Below are 16614 nucleotides of genomic sequence, written 5' to 3' on the forward strand. Positions count from 1 at the left end.
AGTATAAAGCTTCACTTAAACTTCAGTGTTGTTTTATCCTAATCAGTGTACAAACAAAAAGGTTATACAGGTACGTCGTTGCTGGCTCAGCTACTGACAAATGAATATTAACGAAGTGGACAGTGTAAAAAGCCTGTCCACATGAAAACACATATTTATGCCATTGTATTTTACCATTTATGAAGTATTTTATTAATCACCAACATCATCTTAATACCTCTATACAGTATGTATATAAATCATAAGTAAGAGATATCATTGACTGATATTATACCTATAAATAATCTATTAATACATTTTCCTATAATGAAATTCAAATAAAAATATTCCAGTTGTTTTGTAATGATATAAAAGAATGCCACTTTCCTCTGTATACGCGCTCCACTGGCCAGAGTTATTTTTATTAAAATAGTCAAGACCACAGAATTTCTATCACATACCAATATCTTTAGAATATTGTTCTTGTATATTGTACTCTCTAGGCCGGTAGATAAACTTTTTTTATGTACACATTTTAAAACACAATTTACAATTAAATAGTATCTAGGAATACACTTTAACCTCGATACCTGAGCGAATTTTAACATTGTCCTATCTAGCTGTTGAAAATCATTGTTATATTAAACTTAAACCTATTTAATGTTATTAATAGTATTAATCGTATCGGTTTCAATACATTGTCATATCATACATATACATAACGAAATGGGGGAGTTAATCACAGATTATGTAACAAGACGAAACCAGTACCTAATAACACTCATAAAACTAAACAAGTTTTCAAAAAACAGAATAGAAAAAATATTTATTCAAATAAACTTCAATTTCAACATTTTAGAATGGTCATATTTATTTTTTTTAAATCTACCACTCATTAGAAAAGCTATCTCGGAAGAACGAGCAAATTCTTTGCGTGTATTTTACATTTTTAAGTTAAAACGGGTGAATATATACTACGAAAATAGCACTAATTGATTAACTAAATAAAAGTAAATTAGTCTTAGTGATTAGAGCACACCAAACCCGTACAAGCAGTTAAGCTCGTAAAGAGTATAACAGTAAAATAGTTAGTAAACTGGAAAATAGTTTCAAAAATGTTCATAAAAACCGTCATGATGTCAAAATATTTTCATATTTCAGCTTTGTTTCATGGCGAAAGTGGTTCAGCTTATTAGATTGACTTTTGGCTCTTTGCGACTATCTCTGTATTGAGGGTTTTATTATTTGTCTAATACTATACCTATTGGTTCATTATAAACTAGGAAAATCGGCATAACATTATGTCTTGTTCTAACTACAAAAATATATACCATTATGTAAAAGTATATATCTTTATTAAAATTGATATTGTGAGGACAATAAAAATTTTACATAACGCAACAACAAACATCTAAAAAAATGATAAAGAAGTAATTTGGTCTGCTCTAATTATCTATATTTCGCGACTGTTGTATTTTTATATGTCATTAAAATAGCGAAAAATCTAACGGCTCACCTGATTTTGCCATCGCAAGTGATAACCGTGTTGCATGTACATACATGAACAGCACTACGATACTCACGTTATAATGTGACGCCCGTGATACCACCTCGTACCTTGCCATTCCTTAAGACTAAGATGTATGCCCCTTTTCCTGTAATCGCACTGCCTTACCCCACTATTCAATATAATTTTTTATACAGTCTACCTAGGTAAATATAATAAGTCTTTAGAAAAGGCCTTGAATCCGTTTTAATTTCTCACATCTCTGGGTTTCACATATTTTTATGCTTTTAATATTTTTTAATGTATTGTTCACAGATACATTGCAGTGACGCAACCCATTAAATACGCAAAACACAAAAGCAGCGGGCGTGTATGGCTGATGATAGCGGTGGCGTGGCTGGTCTCTTGTGCAATAGGATCCCCAATTGTGCTTGGCCTGAATAACACTCCAGACAGAAGTCCCAATCAATGTCTGTTTAATAACACAGACTATGTGATATATTCGTCTCTGGGATCGTTCTACATACCTTGTATAATAATGATGTTCCTATATTATAATATTTTTAAGGTACGTATTCTTTTAATGTTACTAAAATTGTAAACAATACTATATTTGTTAATATAGTCTTTCATACATTCTGCAAGTTTTAATACTTTTTACAGTTATACATAATGAAATAAATGTAGCTTTGATGGAGTAATGCAGTTTATTCATTCTGAAATACGACGGAAATTCTTTAAATGGAAATCTTAAATATCTAATAATCAATAATTATTACTATATAACAAGAACTACCGTAAATGTTGTTTTTCCTATCATTTTAGGAATATAATTACAATACGCAGTTAGTTAGAATATTATGAAATATGCATTATTCTGCTATAATTATTCTGTGATTTAAGCTATGAAAGAATTCAGACCACGAAAGCAATAACAAATAATTCGATTCACCGATTTCCTTTTCAAGATCCATTTATCCACGGAAGGAAAAATCGTATACCTACCATTATACCGTGCCTCGTAATAAAAGGTTTGATGTAAGTGATTGAAATAATAAACCTACATTTATAGACACGTGATGATAAAGGCGTTGCTAAGTTCCAAAGGTTCAAATTTGTTTAATGACCCTAACTTTCATGATAAAGTTGAAATCTTAGAGATTGCACTAACTAATAATCTAACATATAATAGAATAAAATAGAAAATCATTTAATCAAATAAAATTATGTACTTTAACACCTTTTAAATTACCTTTTCACCTTTGAATATTTTTTTTCCATCTACCGCTCATTCGGAAAGCTGTCCTATCACAAGAACAATGAGCAAGGAAGAAATTTACATGTTGTTCTTCTAAATAGTTTTGTTGTTACTTTAATATTTTAATTACTAATTAATTATTATAAATTAATTAAATAGACAAAATATTAAATATACAACCGACTAGTTGAGAACTAATATAATAATACTAATACATAATATTAATATTTCTGCACATTATATTATAATTATATTCTTCGATTTGGAACAACAGTTTCAACTCTTAGATGGATTTTCATAGAAGTTATACAGTTGTGTATTACAAAGAGACTTGTCCCAAGAGACAGCTGACCGTTGTAGAAAAAAACATTAATTATGGATTTCACAAACATTTCACGGTACCGAGAAATAACAAATTTACATAGAAAAAATCGCAAGAAAAATCCAGACATCATATCTTGAATTAACACTTGTGGTATTTTCTACCTGAATTCACTCAAACAACGCCGAAGGATGCAATTAGTTAAGTAATAATAAAATAAAATATCAAACTACGGCACTGCGAATATACTAAAAAAGCAAATGTATTTATATTGCTGTAACAGCGTGGAGCGATCGCGTGGAAATGTGCGTTATAACATTTTTTTGAGTTGGATTTACATAATGGATTTTTGTTTTGATATTTAGTTTCATTTTTTCATTACTATATATAATATGCCGCGGTGTCGCCATATTTAATAGGAGTTAAATAAATATCAACTATATATAATATAAAATTTATTATATATGCACGCAACTGATATTTCAAATTGATAATAATGCGTTCACCATTAATAACATAAAATGTCAGTTTTATTATATGACTTTTATTTACATTTTCTATTGCAGTATTCATATGTTATAAGCGATGTAACATTGTATTTCAATATTTCAACAGTGTAATCCTAAAGTGGGTATACATTACCGTTAATAATTACTAACCTAGGGAATTTCAGGAGGCTCATAAACTTTGGTATTAATGGAAGTATCTTCTTACTGTAATAGTTAGAGAAATCTACATGAAAACATAGTTAATTAATAAAGGTAACCCTGAAATAGGATTTGATATTAAGTAAGCATTATTATGCGCTTATATATGCTTAATTGCCTTAGAGGTTGACTTAAAACTAATTTTTAATGATGTAAGCACAAATATCTTCATTTTTTTATTTAACCAAAATGGCTAACTGCGGGCAATTTGATGGTAAATGGCAACCATCGCCTATATACATGAAGCACACAAACTCTATAATGTGAAGGCCGTGGTGTCTCTCATACATTGCTTTCCCGAAGGTTTAAAGTGCCATGCCTCCTTACCCTGTAATTTCTCTGTCACTTCGGACGACTTCATACCAAGTTTATTTTGGTAGAATAGTTGATATTCTACCAGAACTATAATATTGATTGTATTGATAGAACATACGATGCTATAATTCCCAGTAAGGTGTTCATAAGAAAGAATGATTAACGTAATATATCAAAGTTGTATAAAAGGAAAACTACACAGCATTGCTCAACCGGAATCCGGCTTTTTCTAATTCCACGGCGATTTCCAAAAACATTTTTCTTAAGCCACGTTTCTTTATGAGTTTCTTTATGTCATGTGAAGCCTCAGAGTAATTTATAAATCTTAGCAGAAAATAGTTAGAGTTTTCTATTTTTATTTTAGTATATTTAAGTCATGTACAAAAAAATATATCCAGGTATTTGATATTTCTCAGGTTCCTTCCTAAGCAATTAATATACCTATAACAAAATACTACCGCAATTCTAAGGAAATATTCATTTAATTTTAAGGAAACATTTCACATCACTAGAATAATTGCATTTCATTGCAATCAACATTTTACATAAAAATGAAACTTCGTACAAATACAGTATAACTATTGCAGGTACTTGTCACAGTCTTTAACGGTTTGTAAGAAAAGGAGAATATAGTTCTGTAGTTTAATGGGTATTATATACGTTTGACATTTTTATGACTAAGAAATATTCAGTACGCGCGACTCGATTTTTCTTTGTTTTCCGTCGCATAATTACAGGGAAGAACCGCAAGGAAATTCTGACATTTACATTTATTCATTTGAAATACAACTGCATGTTTGTACATATTCTTTACAACACGATTGGATACTTACAGATACCTTTAAGCGGTCTGCAAGACACAGTCTAGCGTTTTATTTTTTTCTAGGCTATACGACAAAGAGCAAAGAAGCAGAAACTAGCGAAAAAAACATCTTCCGCAATTACTTCGGCAGTGTCCAGTGGTACTGCTGCAGTGGTTATTGAAAATGTTGCCCAAACACAAAAGTTAGGAGATGGCTCGCTACAAGACGACAAACCTACCAATACCGCGTCGGGAAGCAATGAAGACGAGGATGATGATAAGTAAGTCTAATCTGGAATTAAAGATTACTCGCCTCACATTTATTACTTTACATTAGATTTAAGAAATTATAACTGACACTATAGATAATAATTCGAATTAAACATTATTATTATTTATCATGGCTCAAATAGTGTCGCAAATAAAAAAATATTTATTACTTTTTTATTAGTTCCAGAATTCATTTTTTCATGATTCTTTATATATGAAATTTGAGCTAAAGTATGACTAGTATGTGATTCGATAAATTCATTATGTTAAGACGTAATAACTGAAAAAAGTAAGCAGCACTATGAAGTGATCTTTTCTCTCGAATTTGTTTTTTAGTGTGACAGTATATAAAAAGAGGTAGATATTATAATTATATTTAAGTAAAAATCATATTAGACCTTATAAACTATAATAGAACGTCACTCAAATAAATTAGGAAAGTTCCAGCCAAGACTTTATAAAGCCATGCTCGGAAAACATGACTCGCCCTTGATTTGACAGGCTTCTGTTACCCGATAGAACATGCTTTGTGCTCTGCTCAACTACTTTAGTTTTTATTTTGATACACTTTAGGTATTCTTAAACAAGACGAGGCCGTAACATAAATTTCACAACTTTCGAAATTACAAAATTAATTACTTTGTGAAATATATTTCCTTGTATAGGTTATATAGGTTTATAATATACATATATCTTTTGAAGTCATATAAGATTCAAATATACCTATTATTTATCAGAAGTAGACTGTAAAATGTCGTCTGCGTCGTAGTCCTCTGGAATGACAATATACGAGTGGTATGACGAGTGTGACATGATAACGTGATGTCCGTAGTGCTATTCATATATAAAGACTACGGTTACCGCTGAACATTCGGCGGGCAGTAAGGCTATTTACCGTTAGATAAAAAAACAATGGAGACAAAAAGAAATATTAAGAAAGAATACTACGTAAGTAAAACAATAATTAAGCAGTGCTGTTTATAATACAAATATTTTTTGTATTTTTATCCATCTCGAATGACATCAATTCAAGTTATTAGAGTTTGCATTCATTATATTATTACTCAAATACAAAGAGATAAATAATGTAATTGCTTTTCAAATATGATTCTATTGTCCTCTTACAATATCGTAAGATTACTTGATGACAACGTGAACAAAGCGAAAACACCAATCATTTTAATATTTGATAACGATTATTTTTTTATTAAATAAAATAAGAATGTATTAATTATGTATATTTTCTGTAAAAAATATTGCATATTTCTATTCATCTATATTTTGCGAATGTGTAAATCTCAGTAGATAGGTCCGCTACATATATATAAATATGTAGATCATTATATTACGAAAAAACAAAACATTTTCGCTTCGTAGCTACAGGCAGGGAATCAAATAATGTTGTTTACTTGTTTGATTTATGAACAGTAAACTTATGAAGCCTAAATCTTTTATAGTGAATGCTGAATAGGCTGCTAACAGCGATATAAATATGGTAATTTTGTTTGTCAATAAAACAAAGAGCAGAATTTTGTTAACACGTGGTTTTCCGGGTCACGAAAACTTAAAGCGGATTGTGTTATGCCGTAAAACCGTGTGACAAGCGGTTAATAGCGCGACACGCTGTGTAAATGGTTTTGTTATGACAAGTCAAAATGTAACTGGGTTTATCTTTTACTTATTTAGCTTTTAATACTGGAGATATATATAATAAGCCTTTAAAACATAAAAAAATGTGCCTATTCCTATATAAAGATACCAGCTGTGTCTGCAGTTTCATCCTCATTTCATAGAATTAAAAAAGTTAAGCTATATTGCAGTAAAGTTTCATCGGACTAGAAAAAATCTATCCATACTCTACAAACTATCGCGTTTATTATATTAATAAGATAGACTTTGTATGAAGTGGTCTACATGTATACTTATATCTCAATCATATAAAAGTAGTTTTTTTTTAAGCGTTTTGGTTGCAAGATGAGATAGGGCAGTGAAATTACAGGGCAGGCTTACCACCCCAGTCCTCTGGAATGGCAACGCAGAAGATACTACAGGCATGACCCGACGATGTGGTCGTCTGTGACGTTCTTTAAGTATATAGCCGACTGTTCCCTTTTCCTTATTTACTATTCCAGTTATATAATATATGTCGTATGTTGATTTGAGTAAAATATTTTTAACGTCGATAAAAACTAAAAACTAAATTCCACGTGTATTGTAATATAAAATAATACAGAGCATGGAACGTGTGTGTTTGAAATGTTATACATAAATTTTAATAGCAAATATTTAGGTATCTTTATGGAAACCTTCATAATATTAGTACGAAGTGCCTAAACTAACAATCATATGCTTGGGCGACCCCATTAAGGGGGGTGTCTAGGGCGGCCAACTGTCTATTCCTGAGTATTGAATCCGTTAAAGCTTATTATATTATAATGTATGCATTAATTTTTCAAAAAACCGCAACTCGTCAATAATACTGAACCGCCCCATTCCTCCTGGGCCAAAATAACCTGATTTGCTCCTCTCCTCTCGCCAAAACATATATGTCATCTTTAGTATTAAGGTTCTGAAACTTCTTAATAAATATCTATTAATAGACAAGCGTTCTCAGAGGATGACGCATTTCGTAATGATTGATAGAAAGATGTAATCATGATTAATCATAAGTTAAGAATAAAAAGATGTTTCCTTGCTTAATTATATTTTATCCCCATTTGAAAATAACTTAAGGTACTTTTTAGCTTTTCTATTTTCAGCTCCGATAGAACAGAGATGGGGGCTTATGCTGAAGAATTGGTGAACTCCAGATCTGCTCGTTTCATGCTGGCAGCTGTTGTTGAAGAAACTGGCCTGTAAGTTACAATAGTCAAAATCTATTTTACTAAGAAACAAATCTTTAACAGAAGAACTTTCTTCTAATATTTTCATCTCATCATGTAGATATTATACTATAAAATAAACAGAATGTTGAAGACTTTTAATACCATTATATATTGAATTATTTTGGTGTCTACTTCAACTTATCTAAGTATATATTATAATAATATTTTAACAGGATAATGGCCAATTTAGCATCACCAATACCAATGATGGATCCTAACACAAATAATGACTCGGGTTATGCCCCATCTCATATTGATGGCGACATCAAGGAGCATACCCCACCTGCATCTCCTACACAAAAAGAGCAGAAGAAAGAAGATAAGACCGAAGAGAAAAGTGAAGCACCAAAGAAACCTGAATTAAAGTAAGATTTTTATCTAATCGTAAATTTACATCATATCATTCAATGGGAGTCATACCTATATGTTTCTCAGATATTGCTGTACAACATATTGTGAATTTTTAATATATTATTACCGTTACACTGCAAATTGAATCGACACATGGCGAAATTAGGCCTTAGCTTGACATCAATCTGCAGATTTTTTCAAGGAGAAAAGGAAACGCCACTACTCATCTTATGTGGTTGTAGTACTCATGCATAAACGAAATACTACTACTAATATAATAAATTTATTAATAAAATAAATAATAAATACTACTAATTTCCTTTGGAAAGTATACATCTATGTATACATAGTCTATCCTGAGGAGAAACCATCGCTTCTAAGAATATCCTTTAATTCTTGTGCCTCATGGATCTAGATAGAGAACTATGAATAACGGCGAGCACAATTGATCTATACAGGTTCCAGTGTTATAGGTCTTAGCAACTGACAATAGCCAAAACCCCTCAATAAGAAAGAAAAAAATATTATCATTATTTTATAATAGGAGAGAAATGATGTAACAGTTATTCTTGCAACTTGCGATGGAGTAATTACAATTCTCCGCTTGAACACATTCGTTACTGAAACGTAAAACGCTGCGAAACAATGCATTGATTAATTTATAGGAAGCAATCGAAAAGTTTGATAGGATTGTGCGCACCCGTTTCAACTTGATTACGTATGTTTATTTAACTTTATACACTGACCTGACCAGTCGCTGCAGTTGCAAATACATCATAAGAATCTAGTGCGTATACATATACACACTAAATACTAAGGTAGTTGTGTTTATCAAACAGTATATTTTGATTTCCATTACATAATACATATCAAAATATATCTACTGTTTAATTCAATTTAATTCTACTATTAAAGTGTTCATTACATTATATGAATGTAATGAACACTCTAATAGTAGAATTCTATAGTAGATTAAGAGTAAAAGAATCGAATAAGACGCAAGAATTAACCCAGGCGCTTAAAAACTTCAACCGAAAGTGATTCTATTATCACATTACATTACTTATCTCAATGAATTCATCTGAGCCTCGAGAGCAACTTCAACTAAAGAAACGATTGATGCTCTATCGACCGAACTCCAATTCAATTGGTGTGAAATCAGTGAAGCAAATCTTGGGCTTGGTCGTCTCAAGGCACCTTATTCAGGCGGGTGGAGATGGTTAGAAGACTTGTAGGTTATATCAATATATAAGATCAACTAATACCTATGTATGGGCCCAACTATTTATTCATTATTAGTTAACTTACCGAGACACAATGAAAATCGCTTATCAAGATTGACATAGCGTTTTTAATTGGAAATAAAAGGAATCTTGACTATATATCTACGTAACAATGAACCGTTTTAAGTACGTAGCAATGCATAAATATGTCAGATTTTTACTATAGCGTTTCTGACTTAATCCAGATAACAATGTTCAAGGTCGTATGTAGAAGATTGCACTAACAATGCATCAAATTTTGTATATACCAAGTAATATTTTATGTAAGGTGTAATAAACAGTTATAGATATGTGTATATATATACTTAATATTACAACTGAGTTTATGCATATTTCTAACCTGTTATAATAGAGATCATTAGTACCGTGCACCGAAGTCGTACGTGATACCACTATACAAAATATCGACATTGGTGCAGTATTTGTAGACTGGCATAGTACTGCAACTGTGTATTGAAACTATATTCCATAACTAAATACTCTTGTTTACACTTAAAGTAACTAAATTAATTAAACAGAATAACTTCTGTAACAACCCTTAAGAAATATTGATATAATATTTAAAGTTTTGTACAAATTTCTGACCTAGCAAGTTGTGTCGACTTGAAGCAAACTTATACCTTAATTCTTCGAAATACAACGAGAGTATTTGCTATGTAATGTTATGTTATCTGTGCTTATATGTCATAACAATCACAAAAAAATATTATTTTTGTGATTCTTTTCTCGACTATGTCATTGAGAACAAATGTTCACTTTTAGTAATCTTGGGCTGTGAATTTGTCGTTACTTTGAAATATATATGTCATAATTCTTTAATTATGTCCACAGAAAGAAATTAAGTCGACTTAGCAGTAGCTCAATGATATCAACTCCTCGGAGACGTTTCCGGAGCGCAGCCTCTGCAGCTCGATTCACCATTTTCCGAGCGAACAGAGCCGGGAAACTGCGAGCGAAATCATTTGCTAAAAAAGAGAAGAAAGCTACTCAGACACTCGCTATAGTCTTAGGTATGTACATTTGTATTGGGTGTGCAAAGACGTAACAATATAATTTATGAAAAATGATAAAAAATGCAATCGAAAAAAATTCTTAAAGTGAAATACTTTTCGAAATTTAATATAAATAATGTAGCTTAAATAATTGTAGCTAAATAAAAATACTATAAGAAATTTTATTTAGCTACTATTATTTAACCTACATAAATTACTCTTGAAGTTAGCTTCAGTCACTCTCTTCAGTTTGTCACAGGAGCTCAATTTTTACAACTTTACGCCAATAACGTAAAATGTAACGTCAGAAAAAATAACTTGATTTCAGATAATGAAAAACAGTTCAGATTTTTGTCAAAGAATATCAATGTATTCAGTTCTGATATTGAGCTACAGTTGTTAAAAAGATTTTTGGTAATGAAAAGCCGTAAAAATTGAAAAAGGGCTTTCAACATTGCAAATTAAGATTTGCAACGTTGAAAGGTTGTAATGAGGGTCACCTAAACAGATTCCAAAAAATCTTCGACGTAGATATGATTCGTTTATTGTTGCGTCACTGTGACCTATGAGTATATAAATTAACTTGACGAAAATATCGTAAGAACCTAAACTGAATTAAGAAACGCTTTATAAATTAAATAACAACAATAATAAATATGTAATATAACAATGATAAAATTACATGTGATTGGGGAGAGGAAATTATTAATTATAATTATTAGTCATTCAATTGCTAGCAATGTACCATGTCTGATCGACCTCCATGCGACTTCCTTTTGGTATCTTTATAATTACAGACAGTAGAACATAGTTTGGTTAATATCTAATTTCAAAATTAGAACGAAGTTGTAAACCTATGGTCACCAGTATTTTTATGTAGTGCCAATAATACATTTTTATTTTTTCTTTTTACAGGCGTGTTCCTATTCTGTTGGGCACCATTCTTCAGTTGCTCCGTCCTCGACGCCCTCTGTGCAAAATTTGAACTGTCCTACTCGCCAGGTGTCACTGCCTTCATATTGACTACATGGCTGGGCTACATAAATTCCTTCCTGAATCCAGTTATCTACACCATCTTCAACCCAGAATTCAGGAAGGCGTTCAGGAAGATACTTAATTGTGGCACCTAGCCCATAGACTTTTATGTCGTATACAGTTAATCAACCCACCAATTTTGTAGATTGAATATATATTGATCAATTACTAATAAGTGTATATAAATGAGATGGACTCAAATTCAGTAGTCAAATATAAAACCTGTTATATAATCAATGTTCTTAGTTTTTAGTCATACAAAAAACAAGTACCTAATTTAAAAAATTATGTCTTGCTAAACCAAAAAGCGTATACCTAATGTAACTAAGTACTGGATCTATTTCTTGTAGAATTTTTTTTTCTTTATAATACTCATATTTCTAATATTCCAATTATTACAATATATAGATTTATATTTAAAAAATATATAAGTACCTATTTCTATGAGAGGCTAAACCGATAGTTTGTTAATAGTAATAATAATCTAGCATACAGTCAAGCGAAAGAATGAAAACAAGCAAATACTCGTATTACCCACTCTCATAATATGAAGTTCATTAATCAGATTATAGGGTCATTGCACTGTTATTCTATTATATATCATGACCATATCCCCCTTTTGTTTAACATTTTTTAACTCTGATTAAGAGGAGAGTAAGTGTAGCAATGAAAAAAATTGTAGATATCCTGTGTCCTAAGAATATAATCCTGAACTATAACTAAATGCAGATGCCAAGTTGGAATATCTAATCTAAAGTGTTTCCTAAGACTTATTATATTTTATTCATTTATTAGGATATTATATCGTAATAAATTAATATATATATAATTATGTTTAATGTATGCATAATTTTGTTTTAGAATTGTTCCCAATGGTTGTGATCTATTCTGCCCTACAAATGCTAAAACATTAAAAAATAAAATTCCTTAAATCTAAATTAAATTTTCTCGTAACAAGAGGCTTAAGTAATATTTTATTGCAATGTGATAATTAGTTTATAGGTTTCTTTAAATATGTAGATATAAATACGCTTTTAGCCTTACTCACATTCATCACGATTTCGAGAAAATTTAATTACAGAAAATAATTGTTTGTGGAGCAGTATTATTATCTAAAAGAATAATATCCATGTAAAGCAATTATGTACATTATAATATTATGAATTATATATAGTTACATTTAATAAAATTTACTTTATTCACTAAGTACCTATATATTAATTATTGTATAAATAGTAGTCTGTATTAGAAATATTCTTGACTGTCTCTTAATAGATAATATATTAATATAAGTAGTATAAATATTAACTGTGATTTTGCATATGAATTAGTGCCATATGAAAATTTTTAATTATTTTTTACTTAGAATATCCCAAAACTTAGGCACCCACCAAACCATGTAAATATTAGTTTTACTCATTAAATAAATTGATCGATTGAAGCCTAAACCAACAAATATGTTCAAATTATATAATTAAAAACGCATATTAAAACAAACTATTATATATACCTTTATATACGATATGACGTAGATTGTGGTCTAACGTCAGAATCATAGTCTAATACTATTTAGATGTCAGAATCAAATAAACCCAATTTGGATAGATACAATTCACATCATTGAAAAAAACTTAAAAAACATCATATAATCAATATACAATCTACCCAGCTAGCTATAGCTCTATCGCATATCTAGTAGATAGGATAGGACTATAATAAACTAACCCAAAACACAAGAGTAACCATACACTACTGAACACAGCTTTGTAGAAGTATGGTTATTAAATGTCTGAATTTGTCTAATCTGTATATATTAGTGATAGACAAAAATTTTGACTGCTGGTCTACATTGGACAGGTAGTCCAATACCATAATTTGTAATTTCGAATATGTAACGAGGAGGATTATAATTGTTTAGGTCACCTATAAGGATTTTGACTGAAAACAAAAATATTAATTCATTAATTATGTATTTTATTTACTGTGCTCAAAAATTGTATTTTCTAAAATACTATAAATGTTAGCGAAAATGTATAAAATTCAATGAAATGTTAAAAAAAGCATAATTATTTTTGTATATTTCTGAATGTTCTACTACTCGTAGTTTAAAATATGGAAAAATGTAAAACTCTCTAGTAGATGATGAGAATTCGTCATCGGTAATATGTTCGGTTTACACAAGTTTTGGTGGTTAGATATATAAGTTGCCGTCAAACCGTGGCACATCATCGGCCAGAATATATTTTCAATGTAGGTACACTATTTGTAATTAGTATCTATCAAACAACACTTGTAACTCTATTACTCCTGTACAATATGATGCCAAAGATAATTATGGCTATGCGTCTTTTATAAATATTAAGCAGTAATTAAAAATGTACATATTAATGTTAATTGTATAAATGTTAGATGAATGAAATGTTGTACGACTTGATGTTAAAATAAATGGAACGTAATGAACATTTTCTTTTATTTTTATAATGTTTTGCAGAAACAAATAGAAAATGATGTATAATTTTCCTGGGATTCTGCAACGTTGATCTGTCTATCAGTTTAACTTCACACCAGATCACTTACAGGATAGGCAGAAAGAAATATGATATCTATAATAGTGTCTGAAAATAATATAGCTACAAAATTTAAACTGTGGAGTTTGTCTGTAAATCCACATTACAAGTGACAGTCGAGACTTACACGAACCAACTAAACGAAGGTCACTCGATGAATTTGGAAATTCAATTAAACTTATCTATATAGTAAATTTAGTTAGGTAAGTTCATGTTTAGAATTAGGTACAGTAAATACGAAAACTCTTAATTTTATTCCTCCTTAGATAGTTGTCTTCTTTCGTCTTCCGATGTTATCTTACCTACTATATACTTAAGTGATGTGGTGACAGTACACATGAAACTAAATAGTTTTTCTCAAGAAATAGAAGAATATATCGAATACATCAGACAAAGAAAACAATAAGTTTTCTACGATCAACACCACATATGTACAACAAAAATCACGTTTATAAACAAATCATTCTCGCATATATTTATCCTCAAAATATTTAAGATAATATAATTATCATCGTTTTCAGATAAGTTTTTTTTTCTGTAAATGAAAGGTCAAATACCTGATTGTAAGACATTCAATAAACTATGCCAAAATAAAATTTTGTTGTGACAAATATAGTAACGTTCGAATTGTAATTTTTTCTATTATATAAACAACATTAAATACAATAAACAACTTTAGGTATATATTACAGAAGTATAGGTATAGGTCTATAGAGCAGACTACAGTAGATACCAAAAGACCACGAAGCAAGTTATCGCCTCTCTGATTGGATAACTTTGTCGTGGAAACTTTGATCTTTAGCTAAACTTTACGGAGTTGATGCCTAATTCATAGAATTAGTTAAGGATTTCCTACGCATACTAAAAGTTTGCACGTATAAACGAACAACAGTGATCAAGTATATTTATAGATAATTATAGATATATAAATAAACTTCGAATATACCAGTAACACACAGCGCCATAACTCCAATCCAAACTTAGCAGAACTTATAATATGGATACTAAACAACATATATAAAGAAATACTTTGATACTTTTTTTATATAATTATACATTAATAAGAATAAGTATATTTTATTTCCAACAAAGTTTACATTGTATAGGTACGTTACATAAGTTGAAACTACACAATTTTTTTTTTAATATAAATAGGATTGGTGTACTGTACAAGTGTACATATCTCCGCTAACGATATACGCTTGCAGGGCACCAGTACAGGTTAATAATTTCTAGTGTGAACCACGTGGATGTCAACCTGACACAGTACATTGGTACATTGCTAGCAATGGGGCTATCCACGCGGTTCCCCCTGGAAACCATCGTGATAAATTCAACATTACTAACAATGCTCATCTTATCCAACGTAATCCGTTAGCGCAGGCGGGTGCTCCCTCATACAAAGACACAGTACATTGGTAACACTAACTAATGAATACAACAATATTTAAATTTTAAAGGGACCGAAAATACAACTATTGTAAGGTGAGATTTAAATTTTTAATTGATTAATTAACCATGTTTTTATTTACGCGAGTCCAGAATGCAAGTCCTGTCTCACTATTACAGTGATAGGCAGTTCTATAAAATAGAACCAAGTAAAACATAAAATATAAATTAGTAATGATTGAATAAAATTAATTTGGAACTAGTATGGGTAAATCTTTAAAAAATAGTTAAATTAAAAATAGATCAGTACAGTACCTACTTTTAATGACAGTTATTTAGCTACACAAGTGATTTTTATGAATAATAAAAATTATTGCATGTGATTCAATCTAAGAAGCAATAGTGACCATTATTACGGGATTAATAAGGTATATTCAATTTAAGCAACAATTTCGCACACAACAATACAGACGAATAAAAAATCTCCAATTTTCCTCACAGTCTGTTGTTAACGTTGACATTCCTGCTCACTGTATAATATAAATTGATTAATGATAGCTAGCAATATATATATATGTACAATAACTACTGGACTATGCAGGACACTCATACATACATAATAGTTTCTATCAAATAACCGAGTTACTACCAATTACCGATTTTGGTACAACTGCTGCCATCTATGTTTACACTTGGAAATGATGAACAGGTATGATCACAAATTGTAATGTTTCATTTATATGTGCTTTTAGTATGGATAACTTTTACAGGAATTAAGAAATACCTATCTAATTGTAGTACACTGGATATTGATATTTTAGGTCCTTATTCTTGAGTGAAAAAGCATCATTGTAATTTCAGAAGCCGCAGAAAAGCAAATGTATATTAAAACTACAATATTCTGCTAGATGGAGTCACCTGTACAGTAAACAACAAAATATGTCACAACCCA

The 16614-nt window shown here is 30.2% G+C and overlaps 1 protein-coding gene across 4 annotated transcripts in view; it reads left to right on the forward strand.

Annotated features, from left to right (window-relative positions):
* The window catches only part of LOC131840991 (dopamine D2-like receptor), a 60107-nt gene extending 47651 nt beyond the window's left edge, over positions 1 to 12456 (forward strand). For 2 of the 4 annotated variants that reach the window (XM_059189227.1, XM_059189219.1), the window contains exons 4-9: positions 1802 to 2054; positions 4975 to 5171; positions 7905 to 8015; positions 8219 to 8410; positions 10511 to 10689; positions 11587 to 12456. In XM_059189227.1, the coding sequence (XP_059045210.1) occupies positions 1802 to 2054; positions 4975 to 5171; positions 7905 to 8015; positions 8219 to 8410; positions 10511 to 10689; positions 11587 to 11801 (1147 nt within the window). In that variant the 3' untranslated portion in view covers positions 11802 to 12456. The remainder of the gene's footprint in view (positions 1 to 1801; positions 2055 to 4974; positions 5172 to 7904; positions 8016 to 8218; positions 8411 to 10510; positions 10690 to 11586) is intronic. The other 2 variants (XM_059189234.1, XM_059189241.1) reach the window with 2 other exon arrangements.
* Positions 12457 to 16614: the final 4158 nt, after the last annotated feature.

Source organism: Achroia grisella, unplaced genomic scaffold (genome assembly GCF_030625045.1).
Source record: "Achroia grisella isolate CSIRO2021 unplaced genomic scaffold, CSIRO_AGI_Agris_v1 utg1063, whole genome shotgun sequence".
NCBI lineage: Eukaryota > Metazoa > Arthropoda > Insecta > Lepidoptera > Pyralidae > Achroia > Achroia grisella.